This window comes from Bufo bufo, chromosome 9 (assembly GCF_905171765.1).
Source record: "Bufo bufo chromosome 9, aBufBuf1.1, whole genome shotgun sequence".
Taxonomy (NCBI): domain Eukaryota; kingdom Metazoa; phylum Chordata; class Amphibia; order Anura; family Bufonidae; genus Bufo; species Bufo bufo.
Window position 1 is genome coordinate 34,424,684 of NC_053397.1, and position 27,130 is coordinate 34,451,813.

Genomic DNA, 27,130 nt, shown 5'->3' on the forward strand with positions numbered 1-27,130 from the left:
ATGACAACCCCTTGTTCCTTCCATATATACTTATACATATATTTTTAACTTGACCAGTTTCTTTACTTGACCAGTTTCTTTAAAGAGTATCTGTAAGCAGGATCAACCCCAGCTGACTGTCAATATGCCTTTTTTCCCCGATCCATTGCTGCATATAAGAGAAATAAATGCTAATTTAAAAAATATGCAAATTAGTGACAAAGTGCACCAAGGCCTGGCCCAAGCCACTTGGTGCAGCTAAGCTCTTCTGCTTTGCTTCCCCGGACGCACCCCCCGCCAATAGATTAAATGGCGAGGCTTCCAGGTGGAGGGGGGGGGGGGGGACTGTCCAGGGAAGCAGAGGAGCTAAGCTGCAGTGGGTAGGGCCAGCCCTTGGGGAATGTAAGCCCTAATTAGCCTATTTTGAAAGCCGTTATTTCTGCCAAATCAGCAAAGTCATCACTACCAGGCATTATGGCTAGTTTAATAGGGTCGATCCTGCTGACAGAGGCTTGATATTCAATTTCGGTCTATAACAGAGCAGATAATTTACCTCTTTTCAGGAATAACTGTCGGGGACATTGGACCTAAGATGTCCTTTGAGAACCTTGACAATGGATTCCTCATAATGAGAAATATTCGCATCCCTAAGGAAAACATGTTAAGCAGATATTCACAGGTAACACTTGCTTATATATCTTGTAAGTCATCGGGTCCCTTGTGTATAGTGGTTTTCCCATAGATTTCCATGGGGTTGTTACAAAAAACTAAAAAGATGCACCAAAAGCCACATAAATGCACCAAAACCTTGATAAATAGTGCAGATTTATGCACTTTTTTTTTTTGCCAGCATTATGCCCGATCTTGTTTAGTCCTTGTCTGTTGACATCTGTGTATCATACCTCATTATGGCGCCAACAAATCGTATATTGGCCCCACGGTACGGCCACATGTTGCCTACAGGACAGTTAAACCCTGCTGTTCTAGATATACAGTGGTGTGCATGTTAATTTTTGGCATGGAAACCGCGATCAGCAGCCATCTTTAGCCTTATTGAAATCCATGGTCGCAACTGCAGCATATAAACTGAAAATCCACAGCAGAAATCTAAGGGTCGTGGATCTCTCACCGTGGGAACCTGCCTTTGGCTGTAATACACTTTCTCAAGCATCTAAGAGAGAGAACCTGTGCACACACTGTAGTCAGGCGGTCCTGGGCGGAGTAGTCGCATCCGGTGTTTGTCTACTTCTGTCACTTGAGACTTATTAAAACTTCTGCAACCCATGGGTGACACCTTGTTTAAGGATCACATGCGCATCTTCTGCTTACATAAGGGTCACCACTGTGTCACATAATGTACGTTCAGCAGATTTTTTTTTTTTTGTATCTTCTGCATAATTTATTTGCAAATTCTCTGCATTTAATTCACAGTAGGGTGGATAAGATAAATGGTAGATAGATGCATAAAGAAAGAGGTAGATGGTAGGTAGGTGGATAACAGTAGATTTTAACAGAAGTTTTTTCAAAATGTATTTATTCAAATTTTCATAAATTTCTTCGAAACTAAACCATCAAAAAGGGGCAACATAATCTATTATGTAGGTTACCTGTCCGAGGCTCCGACCCACGAGCCATATTTAGGTAAGCTGTCTAGGGAAAGGCAGATGTTAAAAGTTCAAGTGGGTAAAGATATGGGCTGTGGATGAGCAGCAGTAACAGGGCAACACAAGGTCCTCAAAGAAAATGGCACGGGTAATCTGAGACTTGGACAAGAGTCGGGAGCAGTGATCGAACACAACAGGCAACACTGTCCTCGGTGTTCACATTAATACAGAGAACAAGCAGCGTTACAAAAAAAGGGAAGGAAGGGGGAAAGTCTGTGAGTCCGCAGCTGCTCCTTCCATAAGTGGTGCCATGTAACATACAAAGGGGATCACCCTGTATTTCAGGTACCATGTAGTGTATGTGAAGTGATCTTTGACTTTATTCTGAATGGGGTGTGAGAGAATGGCTTTCATATATGAAAAAACATTTTGACCTAAAGTTCTTTATGACCAGTAGAAGTGAGTGGGCCTGAGCTGCAATGCCACGCACGGCCACTATACTATGTACAGCGCTGTGCTTGGCGAGTTTAGAGAAGGCCGCAGCGCTACTGCGAGCTCCAGTGCCTTCTCAAACATCTGATCAGTGGGGGTCCCAGGTGTCCAATCGCCAACAATTAGAGGATAGGTCATCGGTAAAACAAAATTTTGTTAAACCCCTTTTAAGTGTGTTTTGGTAAAGTCTCGTGACCCTTGACCAGAAAGGTTGAATTATCCCACAAGACCACAGACAATGAGTGATATCTGCTTGTGGAGACCCACAGCAAAGACAAGAGTCTGAGGGGTAAATGGCCATCTTAAAACCTCTGACAGGTCACATCTCTGAAAAGCTTGGAGAACCATTTCCATCTTTCTGGCTGATGGGAGTGTTTTTAGGGATGTAATCCATTATATTTAAGAGATCCTTAATGTCCAGCCCAGGAAAGACAGGGAGCCATGTCACCAATCTGGTGGAGCAGATATGATAATGTAACGTGGGATGTAAATAACTATACAAGGCAGCGAACGACTGAGAACCCAGTGAAAAGATGAGTCGATAGACAGATATTAGATGGGTACAGGGTTTATTTGGCCCAGCAGAGTACCAGAAAATCCTTTTGGTGGGCTCATGTTTTGACAATAATGGACCCCTAATTAAACAGGGCCTTAAAGGTCCTGTATAAACAGAGGTTTGGGCCCTCAGAATAATTTCCTTTGGTGGGCCCAAGGGACATCAGTCTGATGCTGGATGGATAGAGATTTAATCGATATCATAAATTAGATACTCAAAAGTGAAGATACAAATATTCCCCATTACCACGCTGATGGTGGCTGTGCCTGCAATACCAAGGAGAATGTCCTACATGGGGCCGGTCACGAGGTTCTACATAGTATGTGATGCCCCAGCAGTAGATGGTGTAGGGCAGGAACAGACATCGGGAAGGCCGGGACCTCACAATGTCAGCTATGATGAAACATGTGAATAGTATTTCTCGTTCATTCCATTGGGGGACACAGACCATGGGTATAGCTTAGAGATATTACTAGGAGGGACACTATGCAAAAAAAGAAGCTCCTCCTCCTCGGGCTATACCCCCAGGCACCTCCAGGAGAACTTCAGTCTTTGCTTAGTGTCCGTTCAAGGAGGTTGACGCTTATTCTTCTCCTGTTTGTTATTTTCTGTTTTCAGATGGGGACGCAGGTCAGCATTGCGCTTTCCTGGCTCCTGTGGAGTGTCTGCCACGGTCTTCTGAAGGTTCCTGGCTACCTCCCATTCCCCCACAGAAGAAAAGTGGATCCAGGCTCGACATGTAAGCTCTGGCATCCCACCAGCTGCTGGGACACCTGCTGCCTACCCTCCACCAGAGCACTGCCCTCCTTTGGAGTCAGATGTCTGAAGAGGTGAATCCCTGCTGGTCTGGACATCGAGGGAGCATGCTGAGCAGATAATTAATGCCTGCTTCAATCTCCCTCCTCTCTCCCCCCCCATCTTCATGTCGTTTGTCTGGCACTCTGAGGCCGCCTGGGTGAGCTAGAAAAGGACCTGCTGAGGGCTTTTTTTTACTATGGGAGGGGGCCTTCTGGGTAGGGCTGGTGATTCCTGCCTACGGATATATGCCTTCCCTACCTGCCTACAGCTCAACGGCAACTTGATATCGGCAGAGGCAGGACGCCTCTGCAGATGGTGTATTTCTATTCACTTAGACAGCGGCCGCTGCGCTCTTTGCAGCTCCCCACTGGACCGCTCCTTCATATATTAACCCCCGCTGCGCCGTACCAGGCGAAGGGGTGTATTTTAAATCGCCCGCGCGCTTATTTCGCGCCGCAATGACGCGTTCAAGGGGGCGGAGCTTCGGCGTCCCGCTCTGTCTCTCCTTACGCCGGAGACTTTGCTGGATTGCGGCCGTGCAGCTCCTCAGTTCTCGGTGACTGGAGACTTCTGCTGTTGCCTGGGTGGTAGGAATTGCAGCAACCTGGTAGGAAATCTATTTTTTGGAATCCATCATGCCTAAACCCAGGGCCCCTAAGCCTTCCAAGGCTTCCTCTCAGGCTCCACTGGAGTCATGTAAGATATGCCTTAGGCCTTTTTCTGTCACTGGTTCCTGTGACTCATGCCCTGCTCCTGGACAGGATCAGCCTCCTTCTCTTGCTCAGCCCGGTCCTCCCTCTGCCCCTGCGGAACCAGCGGTACCCGCCTGGGCCTCCGCCATGTCTAATGCGGCAGCTGATCTGGCCTTAGCTGCCAAGGCAGCCATGTCCTTCATGGAGCGCATGGCGGCTACTACTCCAGTGGCATCCACCACTCCATCCCCTCTCAGTGACTCTCACAGAGGGCGTCTGACTTCTAAAAGGCAGCGTGAGCGGCAGCATTCCTCCTCGGATGACTCCGCCTCGCCTTGAGGCATGCCCTCTGTGCCCGGTTGACTCTCCCCCTCTCAGGGAGCGCAAATCCGATGGGGAATTGTCCGAATCGGACGAAGTCACGGAGCGGGAACCCCTGCCTAAGCTTTCCACCATGGTAACCGAGTTGGTGGTAGCTGTCCGGGACACTTTTAATATACAAGGGGATTCTCCTCCCTCCACTAGTCGGGAGTTATCCCTTTTTCCACCCAAGAAACAGGAGTCCGCCGTGTTCCCTATTCATGAGGAATTCACTGCGGTCATATCAAAAGCTTGGGATCGACCTAATCAAAAATTTTCGGCCACCAAGCGTATGGATATGCTTTATCCTTTTCCAGCTGACACAGTGGAAAAGTGGACTTCTTCCCCTAAGGTAGATCCTCCGGTGGCCAGGTTAGCCAAGAACACGGCCCTTCCCGTCCTAGACGGTTCCTCTCTGCAGGATGCGGTGGACAGACGTTTGGATTCACTTTCCAAGTCCATCTTCTCCCTGGCGGGCGCTTCCCTGCGACCGGCCTTTGCGTCGGCTTGGGTCGCCAGAGCCCTTACGACGTGGTTGCAGCGCCACCACCAGGATCTGTCAGAGCAGGACGCCTCTGCAGATACTCTGGATTTTATCATCCAGATGTCTCAAGCTTCTAAATATCTCTGTGAGGCTTCAATGGACATCGGCTCCCTCTTTGCCCGTATTTCTGCCCTCTCTGTCATTCAGCGCAGGGAGGTCTGGTTGAAGGTGTGGGATGCTGATGCCTCATCCAAGCGTTCCCTCGCTAACCTTCCCTTTTGAAGGGTCCAGGCTCTTTGGGGCTCAACTAGATGAATTAATTTCTGCCGCAACTGGGGGCAAGAGCACTCATCTACCCCAGCCCAGGACCAAGCGTCCCTTTCGGTCTCGGCCTTCAGGTTTCCGGGGCCAGTCCTTTCGTCGCTTCTCCACTGCCAGGACGCCGTCGTCCTCATCAGCAGGGGGATCCCAGGACTCCCGCAAGAAGCCTTTCTTCAAGCCCCAGCCCTCTTGGCGGCCTTGGGCGTAGTCAGCCCGTCCTCCTGCTCCCAAGAAACCCTCCGCATGAAGGGGTGCCCCCACTCCTCGTGGTGGGGGGCCGTCTGCTCTGCTCTCCTTTCAACAGGTCTGGAGGGCTCACGTTCAGGACGCCTGGGCTCTGGAAGTGGTGACGTCCGGCTACAAGTTGGAGTTCGCGTCCAGCCCGCCGGAACGTTTTTTCCCTTCTCGCGTTCCGGGGGATCCAGCCAGGGCCTCGGACCTCTTTTTTGCGGTCTCCTCTCTTCTGGACCGTGGTGTCATTTCCCCCGTTCCCCCAGAAGAGCAAGGGACAGGTTTTTACTCAAACCTGTTCGTTGTTCCAAAGAAGGAGGGGTCAGTGCGTCCGATCTTGGATCTAAAACTTCTCAACAAGTTTCTACGGGTGCGGAAGTTTCGCATGGGAGTCCCTTCGCTCCGTTATTGCTTCTCTGCTTCCAGGAGGATTTCTCGCGTCTGTGGACATTCAAGACGCCTACTTGCACGTCCCTATTGCAGAGTTCCACCATCGCTTTCTGCGCTTTGCCATAGGGGGGCGTCATTACCAGTTCGTCGCCCTACCTTTTGGGTTGGCGACCGCCCCTCGAGTTTTTACAAAGATTCTGGCGCCACTCATGGCGCTTCTTCGCACCAGGGGCATCTCTTTGTTACCATACCTAGACGACATCTTGATAAAAGCTCTGTCTCTTCCACAGGCCGAGGACAGCGTCCGAATCACGGTTCAATCCCTGGAACGGTTCAGGTGGCTGATCAATCTCCCCAAGTCCTCTCTGCACCCCTCCCAGAGACTCTCGTTCCTGGGGATGATCTTGGACACCTCGATTTCTCGGGTGTTTCTTCCAGATTCCAAGGCTTCCCAGATTCGTCTGGCAGTGGTGCTCCTTCTACGCTCTCCACGTCCCACCATTCGGGAGTGCATGCGGGTGCTGGGCCTTATGGTCTCCTCTTTCGAGGCGATTCCGTACGCCCAATTTCACACTCGTCCGCTACAACAGATGATTCTTGCCCTCTGGAACAAGAACCCTCGGGGTCTAGACACTCCTGTTCGTCTGTCCCGGCAAGTTCGAGCGTCTCTCCCTTAGTGGCAGTCTTCCCTGAACCTATCGTCAGGAAAGTCCTTCCTTCCGTTCTCCTGGACGATAGTCACCACCGACGCCAGCCTCATCGGTTGGGGAGGTGTTCTCCGGAACCTCACAGTTCAGGGTGTCTGGTCGACGGAGGAATCCCGTCTCCCGATAAACGTTTTGGAATTAAGGGCGATTTTCCACTCCCTCTCCCATTGGACTCCTCTCCTTGCAACTCGCCCGGTGCGGGTTCAGTCGGACAATGCCATGGCTGTGGCTTATGTCAACCATCAGGGAGGGACCCGCAGTCGGGCAGTAATGCGGGAAGTAGCGAGGATCCTCTTATGGGCAGAGTCTCATGTTCCAGTATTGTCGGCAGTGTACATCCCGGGAGTCGACAATTGGACGGCGGATTTTCTGAGTCGCACCAAGGTGGATCCGGGAGAGTGGTCTCTCCATCCGGAGGTGTTCGAGGACATCTGCCACCGATGGGGCCGTCCGGACGTAGATTTGATGGCTTCCCGGCTCAACCACAAGGTGCCGGTGTATCTAGCCCGCGCTCGAGACCCACGGGCGGGCGGGGTGGACGCGCTGGTATCTCCATGGCAGCGGTTCAGCCTCCTTTACGTCTTCCCTCCGATTCCTCTGTTGCCGAAGGTGCTGCGCAAGATCGAGGCAGAGGGGATACCAATCATTCTCGTCGCTCCGGATTGGCCTCGCCGCGCCTGGTTCTCCAGCGTCGCTCGTATGTTGGCGGACGTTCCGTGGCCTCTGCCCGACAGAGAGGATCTCCTGTCTCAGGGGCCGCTCTTCCACCAGAATTCACGGCAGCTGCGTTTAACGGCGTGGCTGTTGAGACCGCCATCCTGAGGAAGAGAGGCTTCTCTGATGCGGTGGGGAGAACCATGATCAGGGCTCGGAAGCCGGCTTCTTCACGGATCTATTATCGCACCTGGAAGGCCTTCCTGTTTTTTTGTGAGAAATCGGGCTACCCGCCCCTACGTTTCTCTGTCCCAGTGGTGCTGTCCTTTTCTCCAGTCCGGCCTCGACATGGGTCTGTCGCTCAGTTCTTTGAAGGGTCAGGTTTCTGCTTTGGCTATCTTTTTTCAGAGGTCCATTGCCTTTTTGGGACCTGTAAAAACCTTCCTGCAGGGGGTGGCGCATTCTGTTCCCCCGTATGTGCCTCCCTTGCCCCCCTGGGATCTCAACTTGGTTCTGCGCGCCCTTCAGGCGGCGCCTTTTGAACCTCTGAGGGAGGTCTCTCTCTGGCTTTACTCACCTGGAAGGTCGTTTTTCTGGTGGCCATAACCTCCATCAGGCGATTTTCGGAGCTGGCCGCACTTTCCTGCCGGGAACCTTTTCTGGTCTTTCACCAGGATAAGGTGGTGCTCAGACCGGTGCCTTCTTTTTTGCCCAAGGTGGTTTCTCCCTTCCACCTTAACGAGGATCTTGTCCTGCCCTCTTTTTGTCCTTCTCCGGCGAACCCCAAGGAATGCGCTCTCCACTCCCTGGACGTCGTCAGGGCTCTGAAGGTGTACCTGGGGGCTACCGCTTCCGTCCGGCGTTCAGACTCTCTCTTTGTGATTCCTGAAGGGTCCCGTAAGGGCCTGGCGGCTTCCAAGGTCACCGTGGCGCGGTGGATCCGTTCCGCTATTGCTGCGGCCTATCGCGCTCGTGGCCATGTTCCGCCGTCGCGGATTACCGCTCACTCCACAAGGGCAGTGGGAGCTTCCTGGGCTAGACGCAATTGCGCATCCGTTTCCCAGTTGTGTAAGGCGGCCACTTGGTCGTCCTTACATTCACAAAGTTTTATCAGTTACACTCTCTGGCCTCGGCTGATGCTGTTCTTGGGCGCAGGGTATTGCAGGCTGTGGTTCCGGTTTGACTGCTGGACGTTTATTCCTGGCGGTGTTGGATTTGTTCTTTTTTCCCACCCCATGGACTGCTTTGGGACGTCCCATGGTCTGTGTCCCCCAATGGAATGAACGAGAAAAGGAGATTTTTGTGAAACTCACCTGTAAAATCTTTTTCTCGTAATTTCCATTGGGGGACACAGCTCCTGCCCCTTTTTTGGTTTACGCCTTATGGTGTGCTGTGTGATGGTTTCCATAGTGTTTTCTTTCCGTTCTCCTACTGCTTTTGCAACGACTGAAGTTCTCCTGGAGGTGCCTGGGGGTATAGCCCGAGGAGGAGGAGCTTCTTTTTTTGCATAGTGTCCCTCCTAGTAATATCTCTAAGCTATACCCTTGGTCTGTGTCCCCCAATGGAAATTACGAGAAAAAGATTTTGCAGGTGAGTTTCACAAAAATCTCCTTATTACTGCAAATAAAGGACTGTGTGTGAACATAGCCGAGGACGTATCACCCCAGCCCCGAGAGAAGGAAAGTACTTTTCGTGATACTGCTTCATGTAGAATCTGTTATCAGCCACACACGCGTCTCAAGAGGTTTATTCTCCGCATACCTAGTGATGTTTCGACCCATAAGCATAGTTGGGCCATTCACAAGCCGTGTTCATGGCCCTATAGGTGTGTGGAGAATAAACTTTTTATAAATTGTGAGACCAGAAAAGGGATTATCCAGTAGAGACACCATGGCACCAGCATGTGTGCCGTTCCACATCTTTCACGCTGTACAACAGGAGAAACGTATTATAATCCAGCGCTTGATATTTCCATGAATTCTGTACAGTAGAGATGTTGATGTTGATTACCTCTTTGGCAACAGGTTCTGCCTGATGGCTCCTATGTTAAACATGGATCTGACAAGATGAACTATTTCACCATGATCGCTATAAGGGGCAACATGATCCGACGCGAGGTTCTGGACGCTCTGATGAAAGCCTGTACCATCTCTGTCCGATATTCTACTGTGAGACGCCAGTCAGAGCTAAAACCAGGGTATGTTCTCCAGCATTCGATGACCATGTATATCACCAAGAACCTTCTGCTTGTGTATGACTTTCAGTTGTCTTCTTCTGTCAAGTTTTTTTTAAACTTCTTCTACTCACCCATTCATAATAATGATTGTTTTTCAAAGAAGTGACAATTTGGCCGCCATAACACCTACATCGATGTTTGCCAACCAACTTTCTCAAATATCTGGAATGCAACTTTCTCTATCCCTGTATAACTAGGCAGGTTTGTTTGAGGCCTCTAGGAAAGAGAACTGTAAGGCCTATTGCACACGACCGTATGGCTTTTTCAGTGTTTTGCGATCCGTTTTTCACGGATCCGTTGTTCCGTTTTTTGTTTCCGTTGTGTTTCCCCTCACCCATGACGGCACCCAGTGCGACTCAGGACCTCCCATCAGGACAGGAAACCTGAGAAGATAAAAAGGACACACCTCCACCCAACACCAGTTCAGGTTTCCTGTCCTCCAGATGGGAGTTCCTGAGAAGCAGCAGTAGTACTGCACGACATACCTCAGAAGAAGAAGCACCAGCGCTGGGGGGGGTCTGTGGCTATGCCGTGGGAAGACCTATCCCTGGGGAGCGGTAGTTCTGTGGCCGTGCCGGAAGCCGCTCCCCACAAGTCTGCCTGCGCCCGCACTCGCTGCCGGTCCTGCGGGGAGCTGCTGTGGCCGTGTTCAGGCGGCTCCCCATGCCGGCTTGCCCAGTTTGAGAATGGCGCCCGCGCGTCTGAGCGCTTATGCGCATGCGCGGGGCCATCTTTCGAGGGCTGGCCGATGACGTCGGGGGGGCGGGGCTTCTCCCTCGACGCGCAGGACCCGGAAGTGAGGGCCGAGGCGCGTCTTTTAAATCTATAAATGCGGCAGCAGGTGCAGGCAGCCAGCGGAGGCACAGTGTGTTTGTGCTGAAGTAGGATCCAGCTAGCAAGCATGTCGGAGCCTACTGATGGACGCGCTGAACCCCTGGACCCCTTGAGGCCTGCAAGTCCGGTACTGGTCCTAAGGATGGGGAAGGAAAAATTCACATGGTGAGAACGTTCCTTTTTTTTTTACTAATAAGGTGTTTCTGTCTTAGATCCCAAAGCCTCCAAAAAAGTCGTCTTCCAAGTCAAAACACAAAGAGTGTGCAGATTGTAAGACGACTCTATCTGCATCCTATCAGAAACCTCTGTGTACGGCATGTATAGACAAACTGGTAGCGGAACAGTCCCAGACCCTTACAAGATCTATGAGGTCCTTAATCAAAGCATCCTTCAAGACATTCAGTAAAGGCCGTGCCAGATCCCCGGATAAAGCCACAGAATGTGATAGTATGGAAATGGACTCGTCCGATAGTGAAGCCAGAGAATCCGGGCAGCTAGATTCCAGTAATTCAGATTCCTCGGACGAGGAATATTCAGGGAAGTCCTTCTTTTCCCCTGAGGATACGCAGCCATTATTAAAAGCGGTCCGAGCAACTATGCAGCTGGAAGACATTAAGCAGACCAGATCAGTTGCGGATCAGGCCTTCCAGGCATTAGGCCCTAAAAAGCATAGGGTTTTTTCTGTGCATGAAAGCATGCAGGCGATTATTAAAAGAGTGGAAGAATCCTGACAGAAAGTTCTTCATACCTTCCTCTGTTAAAAGAAAATACCCTTATGAAGAAAAAGTGTCCTCAAGTTGGGATAGGGCCCCTACGGTGGATGCACCAGTCGCCAAAATTGCAAAAAAGTCTGCCCTCCCATTTGATGATTTAGGTTGTCTTTCTGACCCGTTAGATAAGAAAGCGGACATATATCTTAAACGGGCTTGGGAGACATCGGCCGCCTGTCTCAGACCGGCAGTCGCAGCCACCTGGGTTTCCCGGTCGCTGAGACTATGGATTGACCAGCTAGAGTCACATCTTAAAGAAAAAAGACCTAGAGAAGAGCTCCTAGCTTCTCTCCCCACCTTCTCTAAAGCAGCTGATTTTTTAACGGATGCCTCCACTGATGTGATGCGCTTTTCCGCCAGAGCCTCTGCTATGACAAATGCGGCTAGAAGAGCTATTTGGCTTAGATCCTGGAAGGGTGACCAGGGATCTAAGGCCAGACTCTGTGCCCTTCCGTGTGAAGGCGACAGATTATTTGGGTCATCTTTAGATGACATCCTGGAGAAGGCCTCTGACAAAAAAAGGGGGTTTCCTGTCCCTCAGAAGCCCCCCTTTTTTCGTAGGCCCCAGCAGAGCTTTAGAAGGCAGAGGGGCAAGCCCTACGATAGGAAAGAGAGAGATCGATTTCAAAGGAAATCTAGCGGCTTTCTTTTCAAATCCCAGGATAATAAAAAAGATAAGCAGCAATGACGCCGGGCTCCAAGTTGGGGGGAGACTCTCTTCCTTTCTCCCTGCTTGGTCAAAGGTCACCCAAAACAAATGGGTTTTGGGAGGGATAGCAGAGGGAGTCAGATTGGAGTTTCTCTCCTACCCCCAAAATTTCTTCACCCACACTCCAACTCCGAAAGATCCCTTAAAATCCACAGTTTTAGAGGCAGAGGTTCAGTTATTATTGGACAAAGGAGTCGTTTGCCAAGTTCCCATAGAAGAGGAGGGCAGGGGGTATTACTCCCCACTCTTTCTAGTAAAGAAACCCAATGGGTCCTTTCGAATGATTCTAAATCTAAAACGACTAAACAAGTTCCTGAAATACAAAAGATTCCGGATGGAAACGATAAAGACAACTATAGACCTGCTATACAAAGATTGCTGGATGGCAAGTATAGACTTAGAGGATGCTTATTACCACATCCCTATTCATCCCTCCTCCCAAAAGTATTTGAGAACGGCAGTCCAAGTAAAGGGCCAGCTTCTGCACCTGCAATACAGGGCCCTCCCGTTTGGGGTCTCACAAGCCCCGAGAATTTTTACAAAGGTTGTGGCGGAGATGGTGGCATTCCTCCGATTGTCCAGGATAGTGTTAGTACCCTATCTGGACGATTTTTTGTTCATAGCCCAGACGAAGGTACAGTTACAGACGGATCTTGTCCGGGTGTGTTCTCTACTGAAAGATCTGGGATGGAAGGTCAATCGAGAAAAGTCTTGCCTAACCCCCTCTCAAAATTGCGTATTTTTAGGGATGCAGCTAGATTCCAGGGCTCAGAAAACATTCCTTCCTCAGAAGAAAATAGTTTCAACAAAGGAACATGTTTGGAGCCTTTTCCGCTCCTTCCGATGTTCCATCAGGAAGGCGATGGCAGTATTGGGGCACCTGACGGCTACGATTCCCGCAGTGCCGTTTGCTCAGATTCACACAAGATCGTTACAGTGGGATATCTTAAAGAAATGGAATGGTCTTCCACAAACACTAGAGGAAAAATTTCATCTCTCCTCCAGAGCAAGGTATTCCCTCCTATGGTGGACATCCGAGAAGAATCTTTCGGCAGGGATGCCCTGGTCCTTCATAGAACCCATACGGATAACAACAGACGCCAGTCCGTGGGGTTGGGGGGCTCATTCAGATGGGAAATATTGGCAGGGAAGATGGGATCTAAGAACCCAAGCCTGCACATCAAATTACAAGGAACTCAGGGCAGTAGAAAGAGTTCTAAGGGTGGCAGTTCCAGATGTCTTGAACAAAAAACTGGTCTTTTACTCGGACAATTCAACAACAGTGGCCTATATAAATCACCAGGGCGGAACAAAAATACCATCCCTAATCTTCCTCTGCCAGGAAATTTTCAAAATAGCAGAAGACAGGAACCTGCTCCTATCTGCAATACATCTAAAGGGAAAAGAGAACACGGTGGCCGACTTTTTAAGCCGAGTGGAACTCAGCCAGGCAGAGTGGAGTCTGAACGAGGAAGTCTTTTCCCAGATTGTCTTAAGGTTTGGGACACCAACTATAGACCTCTTCGCTACCCGGAAGAACAGGAAGACAGAGAGGTTCTTCTCTTTAAATCACACAGAGAACCCCACGGCCGTGGACAGTCTGGCCCAGGATTGGAGCCGAGAACGAGGCTATGCCTTCCCACCTATTTCCCTAATTCCACACGTACTGAAGAAGGTACGGAGGGAGGGAGCCTCTATAATCCTGGTAGCCCCGAAATGGCCCAAAAGGATCTGGTACTCCACCCTGTTAAATCTAGCCAGAAGCCCCCCCTGGACGATCCCTCCAAGGGAGGACCTCCTTCTCCAGGGGCCTGTATGCCACCCCAATCCGGAGATTCTACAATTGGCAGTGTGGAGTTTGACAGGGGCATCTGGTTGAGTAGAGGGCTCTCTAACAAGGTTGTTTCCACCCTTTTAGGCAGTAGGAAAGCTACAACAGCCAGGAAATATAATAGAGTGTGGAATATCTTTGCTTCCTTTCTAGGGTCTAGCCCTGATCCATTTAAACCTCCCAGAAATACCTAAAGTTTTAGACTTCTTGCAGGCAGGTTTAGACAAGGGACTCAAAGCCTCCACCCTAAAAGTACAGGTATCCGCCTTGAGCTATTTTTTCGACTATCAGTTAGCAATGCATCCTTGGGTCAAACGTTTTCTTTCTGCCGCGGCCAGAATCCATCCTTCTGTAAGGCCTCTTTCCCCTCCATGGGATTTAAACAGGGTCTTGACAGCCCTAACCGATAAGCCATTTGAGCCCTTGTTAGAGATCCCAATTGACATCCTGTCCATTAAAATGGCTTTTCTACTGGCAATCACCTCTGCTAGGAGGGTCTCGGAGATCCAGGCCTTCTCTGCACATCCACCATATACTGTCATCCAGGACAATCAAGTAGTAATTAGGCCCCTGCCTTCCTTCCTTCCCAAAGTTGTCTCGGATTTTCACAGGAGCCAGGACATTGTGTTGCCTTCCTTTTTTCCTAACCCCTCCAATAGCAGGGAAAAAAGTTTTCATTGCTTGGACGTTAAAAGATGCTTGTTAGTTTACCTGGATGTTACGTCTTCATGGAGGAAAGACGAGAACCTTCTTGTCCAGTTTTTAGGGAAGAATAGGGGTAAAAAAGCATCCTGCGGGGTTATTGCCAGATGGGTGAAGAAGGCCATAACAAAGGCTTACATCTCCTTGGGTCTTTCCCCTCCTTCTGGGTTCGGGGCCCATTCTACTCGGGCAGTGTCTACTTCATGGGCTGAAAGAGCTGACGTGTCCTTAGCTCAGATTTGTAGGGCAGCTACATGGAGTTCCCCACATACCTTTCTCAGACATTATAGGTTGCAGCTCCATTCTGACGCCTCATTTGGGCAGAAGGTCCTGCAGGCTGTGGCCCCCCCCTAGACTCTACTTATAGTCTATCTCGCACTGGGTGCCGTCATGGGTGAGGGGAAAACAACATTGCTTACCGGTAATCGTTTTTCTCGATACCCATGACGGCACCCGATAGTTCCCTCCCCATATATAGATACGGATACATTTATAAAAATATATAAAGTATCAGTCAGGTCTATATGAAGTAATATAGATAAAAAAAAAAAAAAAAAAAAGAGGGTCTTTAATCCCTTATCACTTCTCTCCGGAGAACAATTTATTTCTTCCACTGGTGTTGGGTGGAGGTGTGTCCTTTTTATCTTCTCAGGTTTCCTGTCCTGATAGGAGGTCCTGAGTCGCACTGGGTGCCGTCATGGGTATCGAGAAAAACGATTACCGGTAAGCAATGTTGTTTTCTGTTCCGTTTTTCCGTTCCGTTTTTCCATATGGCATATACAGTATACAGTAATTACATAGATAAAATTGGGCTGGGCATAACATTTTCAATAGATGGTTCAGCAAAAAACGGAACGGAAACGGAAGACATACGGATGCATTTCCGTATGTGTTCCGTTTTTTTTGCGGACCCATTGACTTGAATGGAGCCACGGACTGTGATTTGCGGGCAATAATAGGACATGTTCTATGTTAGAACGGAAAAACGGAAATACGGAAACGGAATGCATACGGAGTACATTCCGTTTTTTTTGCGGAACCATTGAAATGAATGGTTCCGTATACGGAACGCAAAAAACGGCCAGTAAACGGGGAAAAAAAACGGCCGTGTGCAAGAGGCCTAATACAAATTTTTTTATTTTTTCACCTACCCAGTGAGTTTTTATTGACTTCTCATGAGATCACAGGTTGACTTGGTGACATCACTCATCCTTAGGCTGTAGTCTGAACATAATGGCTGTCATCACTTGAAGGAGTTGTCCACCTTTTTCGTTAGAAGGATCCCTCGATGAGTGTACCCCAACAATCTGCTGTAATCTGTGGGTTGTTCAGTCTCCCTGCAGCGTCTCTACAGGAAAAGTCAGCAATTGCATGGTTTTCATTAAAATAAATGGCTCCCCCTATTATTGCCTGGCCATGCTAGGTCCTTCAGAGTAAAAGATACACCTTCTTTAGGTAGCACTAACTAACAACAGATAAGGGCCCATAGTTGGTGACCACCCCCTCCCTCCCTCTATTAACTCAGTTTTCCTCAAAATGGTAATTGAAAATGAGTTTTCTAAAGCGGACAACCCCTTTAAGATCAAGTACAGGCTAACACTATAGTGGAGACTTGAGAGCTTCATCAGACGTGGTAATGGTTTCCATGCTAGAAAGAAATTATCAGAAATTACAGGCAGCTCGTTATGTTTTTTCCATGCTTTATTGTGACTTTTTTTTTTCTTTTTCACCCTAGGGACAAAGAACCAAAAATCCTTGAGTACCAAACTCAGCAACAAAAACTTTTGCCCCTTGTGGCTATGTGTTATGCTGTCAGTTTTACTGCAAAATATGTGACTACATTTTACCAAGACGTGTACAGTGAGATTAAGAAGGAGAACTTTAACACTCTTCCTGAGGTACAATGATGACTTTGTTCAATCTTGTAGATCACCTATTCTATCACTCGTATATTAAAGGCTATTAACGCCTTCAGAGGCAATTATTTTATGATTGCATTCTACTCATTTTAGGCTTAAATTATTTTTTTTTCAGTTGGTCGTTATTAAAAATATTTAGAAGCTTAACTTCTGGGTTAACTTTTGCCTTGCTGTGTGAATCGTACTTGTCACAATTTACTAGTCACATTTTATTTTGGGGCAGATTTATCGACTATGTGCTATTGTTTTGGGAGGGAGAATATAGCCTATTCCTTGAGTTTGTCAGTGAACTAAATAAAAACGACATTGGGATGCATTTCACCCATGAGATTCATCCCAATGAGATTTGTTTTCTGGATTTGAAAATATGTAAGGACATGGACGGACGCATCCCGACAGATATTTATCGAAAGCCGACCTCAACGAACAGTTTCTTGCTGGTCTAGCTGGCATCCAACCTCGTTAAAAAAGGGTATACCTGTTGGTCAGTACATGAGGGCCAGAAGAAATTGTGCCACCGAGGAGGCTTTCAAAAAAGAGGCGGACGAGTTATATAAACATTTTAGAAATAGGGGATACCCACGTAAAAGTCTCAAAAGAGCTTTTAATCGAGCTAAGAATGAAAGGAGAGAAGACCTTTTTGCTGCACAAGAATCAGATCAGTACTCAAAATGAGACTAAGGCCGAATGCACACAGCCGTGTTCCGCGGCCGAGAGCAGTCCGTGGTATGCCGCTGTTCAGAGCTGGAGCGCACGGCGTCATTGGTTGCTATGACGCCGTGCACTTCATGCCGCCGCTGCTGTACAGTAATACACGTATGGATCATATGAGTGTATTACTGTAGTGCAGCGGTGGCATGAAGCGCACGGTGTCATAGCAACCAATGACGCCGTGCGCTCCTGCTCTGAACACGGACCGCTCTCGGACGCGGAACACGGCCATGTGCATTCGGCCTAAGAACATCAGATGTATTGGCACCTAGGATGGGTGTCGGCAGCAAATCACAAGTATCCTCAGGAAACATGTTTGACGAGTGAACCAGACCTACATGGGGTAATACCATCTTTTCCAAGTATCACATATAGATGAGGACCTAATCTGAGAGATCAGTTGGTCCACAGCTTCCTCCCTAAAGCACAAATTGATAACTGAATGTGGCTAAAATCAAAAACTGTGGGCTCTTTTCCCTGCGGGAACTGTACTTTTTGCAGGTTTTTACCCAGAATTAAAGGTTTTACGAACCCAGTGGATGAACGTGAATACAAAATTAGGGATTTTTTCAATTGCCGCAGCAGTGGCATTGTTTACGTTGCATCATGTACCTGCCCCAAACTTTATGTGGGTAAGACTGTACAGGAACTAAGGAGAAGAATCTCAGGTCACGTGCTATAAATACAAAAAAGGACACGTCCCTATACAGACATGTATCTTATGTCCATAATAACAATCTGGGAGTCCTGAAATTCTGGGGACTTGCAAGGATCAAGTTAGGCCCAAGAAGTGGGAATCTGGATCAGAAATTGCTACAGGAGGAAGCTAGGTGGATACATGGGCTACGGTCACGGAGTCCGAGCGGCCTTATTGAAGGCTTTTCGTATACTGCCATTGCAAATGTATACTGGCATGTATTCAAAGGGTCATTGACCCATAGGACAAATTGCCACTATATCTGTTACTATGGATCATATACATTAGATGGGGTCATAAGGTTATAGACCCATTAAATAAAATGAGACGGTTGATCATGTCTCTGTACGCCCCCTGTCTGGTCATGTCATAAACCCAGGATTCAAACCTGGACCCACCAGATCCTAATGAATTTATAATAAGGGGATCTTTACCTACATCCAGGAATCCACTATACAGTTAATAAATATGTGCTAGGATGAAAAAAGTGATTATAATAACTAAACAGGCAACGGCCACTTTTGTACATTATGCACAGTGATATATCATATTATTAGTACATACCTTGGACACCCGGTTGGTGGCTCGTGTTGGGTGGATTGTGTTCTGGTGTTCGCTTGATGATGCGGACTGATGCGATGCCGGTGTTTGTGGATGGTGTGCTGGCAGCCACTAATATGAGAGAAATATATGGAACATTACTGTTTAATCCCGATAACTAGAAGTACTATCTATCGCGATCCTAACACTGTTACAATGATTGCGATTGTACTGTGCCTTTGATCCAACTGTTAAGATGTGAGTACAAGTGATTATGTATTTTCTACTGTGCAGTCTTACCATCATTGAGATGTATAGAAGTGCCGCTGCTCTGCTGTAAAATTAATGCACATTGAAAGGCTGTAGTGATGCAGGCAAAAAATAATAATAAAAAAAGGGGAGTGGCTAACGCTTGGTGACGAGCGTGCCGCTCCTCCCACTGGAGAGGTCAGGTCCCGTAGATCTGGAGGTCATTGGTGGATAGTTCCAGGGCGGGGTCTGAATGACTATGTAAGAGGGCGTCTAACAGCGCTCGATCACTATTACCCCTATACTCCTCACGAAGTCGCAACAGCGGCGAAACATGTCGGGAGGGGCAGTAGTTATGTATGTGTGATTTTAGACAGGGCTGAGCAATAGGAACAATACATCAGCTGAGGATAGATAGTGACTGGATGCATATGTGGATGGGCTGGAATGCCGGCAGTAATCTGTGTGTGGTGATACAAACAGCCACATTTCACAAATGCTGGCAGTGATTAATCGGCATGTGGTGATACAAAAAAGCCATATTGTGTGAACGCTGGCAGTGAATCTGCACGTGGTGATACAAATAGCCACATTGTATGAACACTGGCAGTGAACAATCCGCATGTGGTAATGCAAATGGCCACATTGTGTGAACACTGGCAGCAAATTTGTACGTGGTGAGACAAATAGTCACATTATATGAACACTGGCAGCGAATAATCTGCAGGTGGTGATATATAGCCACATTGTATGAACGCTGGCAGTGAGTTATTTGAATGAGGCGATACAAATGGCCACAGTGTATAAATGCCGCAAGTGAGCAATTTGAATGTGGTAATACAAATGGACACCGTGCATGAACCCTGGCAGGGAACAATTGATATGTGGTAATACAGACAGCCACATTGTGTGTGTGCACCTAGTGAATTGAGCAGAAAACTGCCAAGAATGTTGCGCAGACTTATAATAAACAGTGTGGCTGCCTGATCGCCAATTTGTGATAAGTCCTAACCGTCCCCAGTGGCTACTGTGTATGGTGACAGATGGAAGTGAGTCTGTTCCATATAACACAATGTGGTAATAATATGCATACACACACAGATAAATAAAGCACCCACTCCGTCCTCCCAGCAATTCCAAGACTACAAGTGACATATTGCCAGTCCCTGATAGTTTTAATTGTTCATGATCTGTCTGTAGGTTTAATTTTAAAGGTACATTTAAAGAATTAGTTTTATATACATTAAACTCTTTTGTTGTGACCCCTAAAGGGATTTTTTTGGTCTGGATGACCTTTCGTATAATAAGTCACCTATTCTATCACTCGTATATTAAAGGCTATTGACACCTTCAGAGGCAATTTTTTTATGATTGCATTTTACTCATTTTAGGCTTAAAATCATTTTTTCAGTTGGTCGTTATTAAAAATATTTAGAAGCTTAACTTCTGGGTTAACTTTTGCCTTGCTGTGTGAATCGTACTTTCACACTGTGTCCGTCATTTAATAACCATAATCTCTAAATTACTAAAAGGTCATAAACGGTTATTTAAGCCACATTCCTATCAGTAAGGTAAGAACTGCACTATAAGAGTGTTTATAAGGTCAGAGATTAGAGATAAGGAGCCGTCAGCTGAGCTGCTGGCCAGAACACAGCAAAAACACAGAGCCTGCTACTGGAGAATCTCAAGGCTGTACAGAGAAAGGGACTAAACATTTGTAATAAAGACCAAATGGGAAAAAAATTATTTTGGGCTCAAAGTAAGTATAAGGCAGTAATAAACAAAAGTCCCCAAAGGTGTACATAGGCTTTAAATACTATATGGAGGGAGCATGTCTACTGGGTATACAAAGCTGACATCTATTACATCTATTTGGATGCTTGCTTAAAAACTGTGCTGCCTGCAGGATGTAAGTGCGGATTATGCTGCTTGTAATTTGTGAAAGGATCAATGATCCGGGCTATCATAATATCCTGATAGGCATCTCAAAAGCCCCTGTAGGCAAAACATTCACAGAATAAGAGCTGCTGTAAATGGCACCTATACTCTGATAGTGGCCCCTACAGGGCTGCAGAAACTAATCTGATTTCTCTGGCAGTGCTCTGCTCTGTTACTGACATTGATGTGATGGTGATATTATAATCTGAACTGTTTATAGTGGCATTCACTAATAAGTGACTCCAAGTTAGAGTTGCACTTTAAAACTACGCATGTTCATCATATCTATTTGAAGGGTCAATGCGTTTTTATAAAACTTTTGATATGTCATAGACTCATATAAAACGATCACTTGAACAAGGAGAGAGAAGTGTTCACATATTGTGTCTCTCACAGAAGTGAGATGGGCCCATAGATATTCCTGCAGTGAGAAAATAGAGCGCTATATGCATGCACTTCTTTCTCCTCGCCCTAGCGATTTGGTGGGGGTATCAGCACTCACTTCTTTTACTGGAGGAACTCAAATGGAAAGCAATACAGGCAAGGCACTAAATTGGCTTCTCCAGTTTTCACTCTGGCAGAAGAAGGTTCTGTGCTGAGGAAAGGTCTGAGCTAGTTTTCCCTCTCTCTTTCAGAAAACTGGTACCCTGACCAAAAGGCTGGTGGCCCAGGGTCTGTAGATCAGTCGGCCAGCTGGCCCCCTGGTCAAAGAGCTGGTGAACCAGGGTCAGTGGCAGAGTATACCCATTTCCGCATCTTCTTCTGGTCACTTGTGCAGTCTGGCACTCTCTCCTACTGAACCCTGGTCCCTATCTGCAGAAGACTAGGGGCTCTGACTGCTCTACTTTTATACAGTTTATAAATGAACGAGAATATTCTAGTGGGAGGGGTGAAAACGGAAGTAATGTTGCAATTTTAGTCTGCCGTAGACTTGTATAGAACCTCAGTACAAGTCAATGGGAACAACTAAGCAATTTTCAGACATAAACAGTCTAACAGAGCTTAATAAGACGGTCAAAAGGTCTGTTTTTTTTCCTTCAAAAACATAGCTTTCCATATTCTCTTATAATTAATAACTGGAAAATTAATTGATTCTCAGTGCACAGGTAAAAAGTCCCAAAGTCTCTCAGTATTATCTGGCTGTGTATTACCCCTTTCCACGGAACAGTGCAAATGAACAAGATAATAAACCATATAAAATTCAGTTCAACAATATAAAACTGTGCACAAAATCGCATAAATCATAGTGCAAGTCTACCCTTTGAAGTGCAATAAAGTAGGGAGTTGATGTCTTTGCATAGTAGCAATAGGGGCAAATGTTTACAAACGTCCAAAGTACCCTTTCTCCAGGGCACTACAGATGTTATGTAGATTGTGTAACACTTGTAGATGAGTAGAACAGAATAAATAATCTAGTTTTTCACATTGTACTATCTTTTTTGTATTTTCAGCTCCATGCCCTTACAGCCGGAATGAAGGCTTTTGCAACAGAAGTCTGCTCAAATGGAGTAGAAGTTTGCCGCAAGGCATGTGGGGGCCACGGCTATTCCCTTTACAGTGGTTTACCCTCTCTCTACACCAGAGTGACTGCTTCGTGTACTTACGAAGGGGAGAATACCATCCTGCACTTGCAAACTGCAAGGTAACACTATATAACCATATCTGATATCAACAGAGATGTTGTTCATGCATTTTCGTTCTGAATTCATTTTCACCTTTTATCATTTTTCCTAGATTTTTGATCAAATGTTTTACTGGTGCCCAGTTGGGGAAACCATTACCAGCCAGTACAGCCTATCTATCCTCTCCAGGGGCTGTTGGATGCAAGGCCATGAGACCTGCTGACTTCCTGAATCCGGAGGTGTACCTGAAGGCATATGAGTATAGGGCATACAGGTAAGAGAAGGTTGGCACTGAACTTTTGATGCCCTCTTCTGATGTTCAATAGCACATTACAGAACAGTCTCATACATAGGCAGATTACTTACCAGTTATGTTTTGGTGGTTGGAGGACAGGGTTAGCCCAAATGGCACCAAATCTGAATATCCGCAGTAAGGTTATGGTGTGGAGGGACGGACTGTACAGCAATTTCCCTCTTTAGAAAATGGTGAATTGAAGCATTTGCCTTCTTAAAGAGAACCTGCCATCCCGGAATGTAACTGGAAGTCTCCAGGACAAGATGCAGAATTTTTTAACAGGTCCACAAAGCTATTACCCACCATAGTACCATACTGTTGTGTGGCAGAGAGGCTGTTGGGCCATCTCGAGGGCCAGGTAGGAGGGAAGGAGGAGTGGACATAGTTGAATTTTACATTCTTGATCCTTTTGTTCTCTAGGCCTGGCAGCGAATTACTTCCCTCTCCGGTTTAGAACACATACACTGCTCAAAAAAATAAAGGGAACACTTAAACAACACAAAGTAACTCCAAGTCAATCACACTTCTGTGAAATCAAACTGTCCACTTAGGAAGCAACACTAAGTGACAATCAATTTCACATGCTGTTGTGCAAATGAGAGACAACCGGTGGAAATTATAGGCAATTAGCAAGACACCCCCAATAAAGGAGTGGTTCTGCCGGTGGTGACCACAGACCACTTCTCAGTTCCTATGCTTCCTGGCTGATGTTTTGGTCACTTATGAATGCTGGCCGTGCTTTCACTCTAGTGGTAGCATGAGACGGAGTCTACAACCCACACAAGTGGCTCAGGTAGTGCAGCTTATCCAGGATGACACATCAATACGAGCTGTGGCAAGAAGGTTTGCTGTGTCTGTCAGCATAGTGTCCAGAGCATGGAGGCGCTACCAGGAGACAGGCCAGTACATCAGGAGACATGGAGGAGGCCGTAGGAGGGCAACAACCCAGCAGCAGGACCTCTACTTCCGCCTTTGTGCAAGGAGGAACAGGAGGAGCACTGCCAGAGCCCTGCAAAATGACCTCCAGCAGGCCACAAATGTGCATGTGTCTGCTCAAATGGTCAGAAACAGACTCCATGAGGGTGATATAAGGGCCCGACGTCCATAGGTGGGGGTTGTGCTTACAGCCCAACACCGTGCAGGACGTTTGGCATTTGCCAGAGAACACCAAGATTGGCAAATTCGCCACTGGCGCCCTGTGCTCTTCACAGATGAAAGCAGGTTCACACTGAGCACATGTGACAGACGTGACAGAGTCTGGAGACGCTGTGGAGAACGTTCTGCTGCCTGCAACATCCTCCAGCATGACCGGTTTGGCATTGGGTCAGTAATGGTGTGGGGTGGCATTTCTTTGGAGGGCCGCACAGCCCTCCATGTGCTCGCCAGAGGTAGCCTGACTGCCATTAGGTACCGAGATGAGATCCTCAGACCCCGTGTGAGACCATATGCTGGTGTGGTTGGCCCTGGGTTCCTCCTAATGCAAGACAATGCTAGACCTCATGTGGCTGGAGTGTGACAGCAGTTCCTGCAAGACGAAGGCATTGATGCTATGGACTGGCCCGCCCGTTCCCCAGAGCTGAATCCAATTGAGCACATCTGGGACATCATTTCTCGCTCTATCCACCAACGTCACGTTGCACCACAGACTGTCCAGGAGTTGGCAGATGCTTTAGTCCAGGTCTGGGAGGAGATCCCTCAGGAGACCGTCCGTCACCTCATCAGGAGCATGCACAGGCGTTGTAGGGAGGTCATACAGGCACGTGGAGGCCACACACTACTGAGCCTCATTTTGACTTGTTTTAAGGACATTACATCAAAGTTGGATCAGCCTGTAGTGTGTTTTTCCACTTTAATTTTGACTGTGACTCCAAATCCAGACCTCCATGGGTTGAAAAATTTGATTTCCATTTTTTATTTTTGTGTGATTTTGTTGTCAGCACATTCAACTATGTAAAGAACAAAGTATTTCAGAAGAATATTTAATTAACTCAGATCTAGGATGTGTTATTTTTGTGTTCCCTTTATTTTTTTGAGCAGTGTATATACACTTGACAGAAGTTGAGCGTGTATTAGGGAAGGGGTCTGGAGGAACCTTTAAGGCTATGTACACCTTTGGGGGCATTTTTTTTTTATTATTATTATTATTGCATTATACGTATTTTGAGCTAAAAATCATTTTTTTCAATTGTTCTTTATTAACAATATGGAATCCTTTTTTGTCTACAGAGCTGACGTGCTCTACTAGCAGCCTCTGGATTTTCTCTTTTCCGTCAGTTGGGGATGTGACAGACTCCTTATCTCTGCTCTCTGACATTATAAGCATTCATTAAAGCTCCATCCTTATCTTACAGATAAGAATGTGACTTAAATAAGTGTTTATGACCTCTTAGTAGTTTAGAGAGAAGGTTTACGAAGTGAAAGTACCAGTCACACAGCTAGAAAAACAGTTAAGGAAAATTAGAAGAAATGCTCCAGCACCACGGTGGATGATGTGATAATCCCGGTCTTTATTGTCACCAAAATTCAGGTAAAAACAGCAGTCAAAAGTTTTGACTGCTGTTTTTACCTGAATTTTGGTGACAATAAAGACCGGGATTATCACATCATCCACCGTGGCGCTGGAGCATTTCTTCTATTTTCCTTATCTGTAACCGGGACTGGCTTGAGTCCGCTCCGTGCACCGCTGTGCAGGACGCTGAGGTGAGCTGGCTGTAACCCTTTCCATGCTAGAAAAACAGTTAACCCCTTGTGACAAAACAGCTCAATATTTTTAATAAAGGCCAATTGAAAATATGATTTTTAGACAAAAATTTGTAAAATTCAATCATAATCAAAAATTGCCTCCAAAGGTGTACATAGCCTTTAACCCTAAAGTTGATGTAAGATGTAACAATTATACAATTGGTAAAAGGGGTGCTCCTGGAGAACAGTAATGATGACCCGTCAACAATATTTAATTGGTGGGGATCCAACTTCTGGCACTGCCATAGATCGGCCATGATAAGGAGCACTGTATTATTGTAATATATATATATTTTTTTTCAGTTTAGTCAAATCCGCAGCGAACAAAATCGAGAGCTTGGTAAAATCGGGGGCTGAGCAATACCTGGCGTGGAACAGCACCTCTGTGGAGCTTGTGAAAGCCTCAATAGTAAGTGTCTGTCAATGTAATGAAATGTGAGCAAAATTCTCATCAGAGGGCCGTCTCATTATTACTCCTAGAAAATGATGAATAAATTGACAGCCGGATGTTACCCGTTGAAGGTGTGGTTCTTTACATTGTCCATTGAGTCCCAACAGTGTAGAGACACACCCGTATGACCAGGGGAATTGCAACACCTAGTTGTCAGTTTATTTGTACGTTTCCAGGAGGAATAACAGGAACGGCACTGTGCAGAGTTCTAAGAAATGATGATCCAGAATTATTTCATGAAGAATACATGTACATATGTCAGGAGAGGTGACTGATGTCGTCGTGTCTTTTAGGCTCATTCCCACTACTTAACCGTGAAGATTTTCGTCTCTGCTCTGAATTCGCTGTCCGATGAGCCTGCCATTAAAGCTGTTCTGAAGCGGCTGTGTGACCTGTACGCATTGCACGGAATATTCACAAGTGCTGGTGATTTCTTACAACATGGCTACCTGTCGGGGAAACAGCTGGACATGGTCACCACTGCTTACCTGGGCCTCTTGCCTGAGCTCCGGTGAGTGATTTGGTGAAGGTTGGCACATGGCACATAGTGGCAAGAGCTGATATGAATGGCTTGGGATTAAAGAGATTGTCTGAGTGTTTAACACTGATGACCTACAGTATCCTCAGAATAGGTCATCATCAGTATGTGATCGGTAGAGGTCCGACACCCAGAAACCCCCCTCTCTTCCCCTCCCCCCCCCCCCCCCCCCTTCCGGGGCAGCTATTCGAGGAGGCCTCAGCGTTTTGGTGAGTGCCACAACCTCCTCACAGCTTACCAAGCACAGCGCCGTCCATTGCATAGTGGCTATGCTAGGTACTGCAGCTCACCCCTATTCATTTCAATGGGACTCGGCTGCACCTAGCCCATGTGACTGTGACCAATGAAGGTGAGGTCACTGGCCTAGGAAGGGGACATGGCGCTCTGTCTCTTTAAATAGCTAATTAGTTGAAGTGCCAGGTGTCCGACACCCAACGATCACCTGTTTTGAAACATTTGAACCCCCCCCCCCCCCCCCCCCCCCCACACCTTTTACAAAATTTTCCTAACTTTCTGCCTGTAAAACATTTCTTTTTATTTGTAGGAAAGACGCAGTTCTACTTGTTGATGCCTTTGATTACACAGATGAAGAGTTATTATCGGCCCTGGGGAGCTATGATGGCCACGTGTATCATAACCTGCTTGAGTGGGCTCAGAAAAATCCGGAGAACAAGAAGGTGAGTCCTGAGGGTGATGGTGGCTGATATTCAAGTGCTTATCGGAGCACGGGATAGATGGTCCTCTTAGTTGTCAGGCCACCAAATTTTTATGGCATACCCATTTAAAGGGGTTGGCCACTGTATGCTAACTTTTCCTAGTGTCCTGGAAACTGCATTATATTCAGCCTACGAATAGGCTGCCAAAAGAGCATCAGCATTGCTGGCCTCCTGTGCTGAGCCAGCTCCCCCTTATACATAAGTCCTGCTCAAACATGGCTGCTGATGGAGGGACTCGAGAATCCCATCCATCAGTGGGCCCCCATTCAGTAACGCTGTGCATGCACTGGTTGCTCATGCTGGGCACACGGGTCTCTTCTCTTGCCCATCCATCAGTGGTCCTATAGGGGCAGGATTCTTAT

The 27,130-nt window shown here is 47.1% G+C and overlaps 1 protein-coding gene across 1 annotated transcript in view; it reads left to right on the top strand.

Moving 5' to 3' along the window:
• LOC120979105 (peroxisomal acyl-coenzyme A oxidase 2-like) overlaps nucleotides 1–27,130 on the top strand; it is a 62,387-nt gene that overhangs the window by 23,372 nt on the left and 11,885 nt on the right. The window contains exons 6-13 of the mRNA XM_040407647.1: nucleotides 543–658; nucleotides 9,293–9,465; nucleotides 16,086–16,248; nucleotides 21,856–22,046; nucleotides 22,139–22,300; nucleotides 25,367–25,472; nucleotides 25,808–26,025; nucleotides 26,597–26,729. Of these exons, the coding sequence (XP_040263581.1) occupies nucleotides 543–658; nucleotides 9,293–9,465; nucleotides 16,086–16,248; nucleotides 21,856–22,046; nucleotides 22,139–22,300; nucleotides 25,367–25,472; nucleotides 25,808–26,025; nucleotides 26,597–26,729 (1,262 nt within the window). The remainder of the gene's footprint in view (nucleotides 1–542; nucleotides 659–9,292; nucleotides 9,466–16,085; nucleotides 16,249–21,855; nucleotides 22,047–22,138; nucleotides 22,301–25,366; nucleotides 25,473–25,807; nucleotides 26,026–26,596; nucleotides 26,730–27,130) is intronic.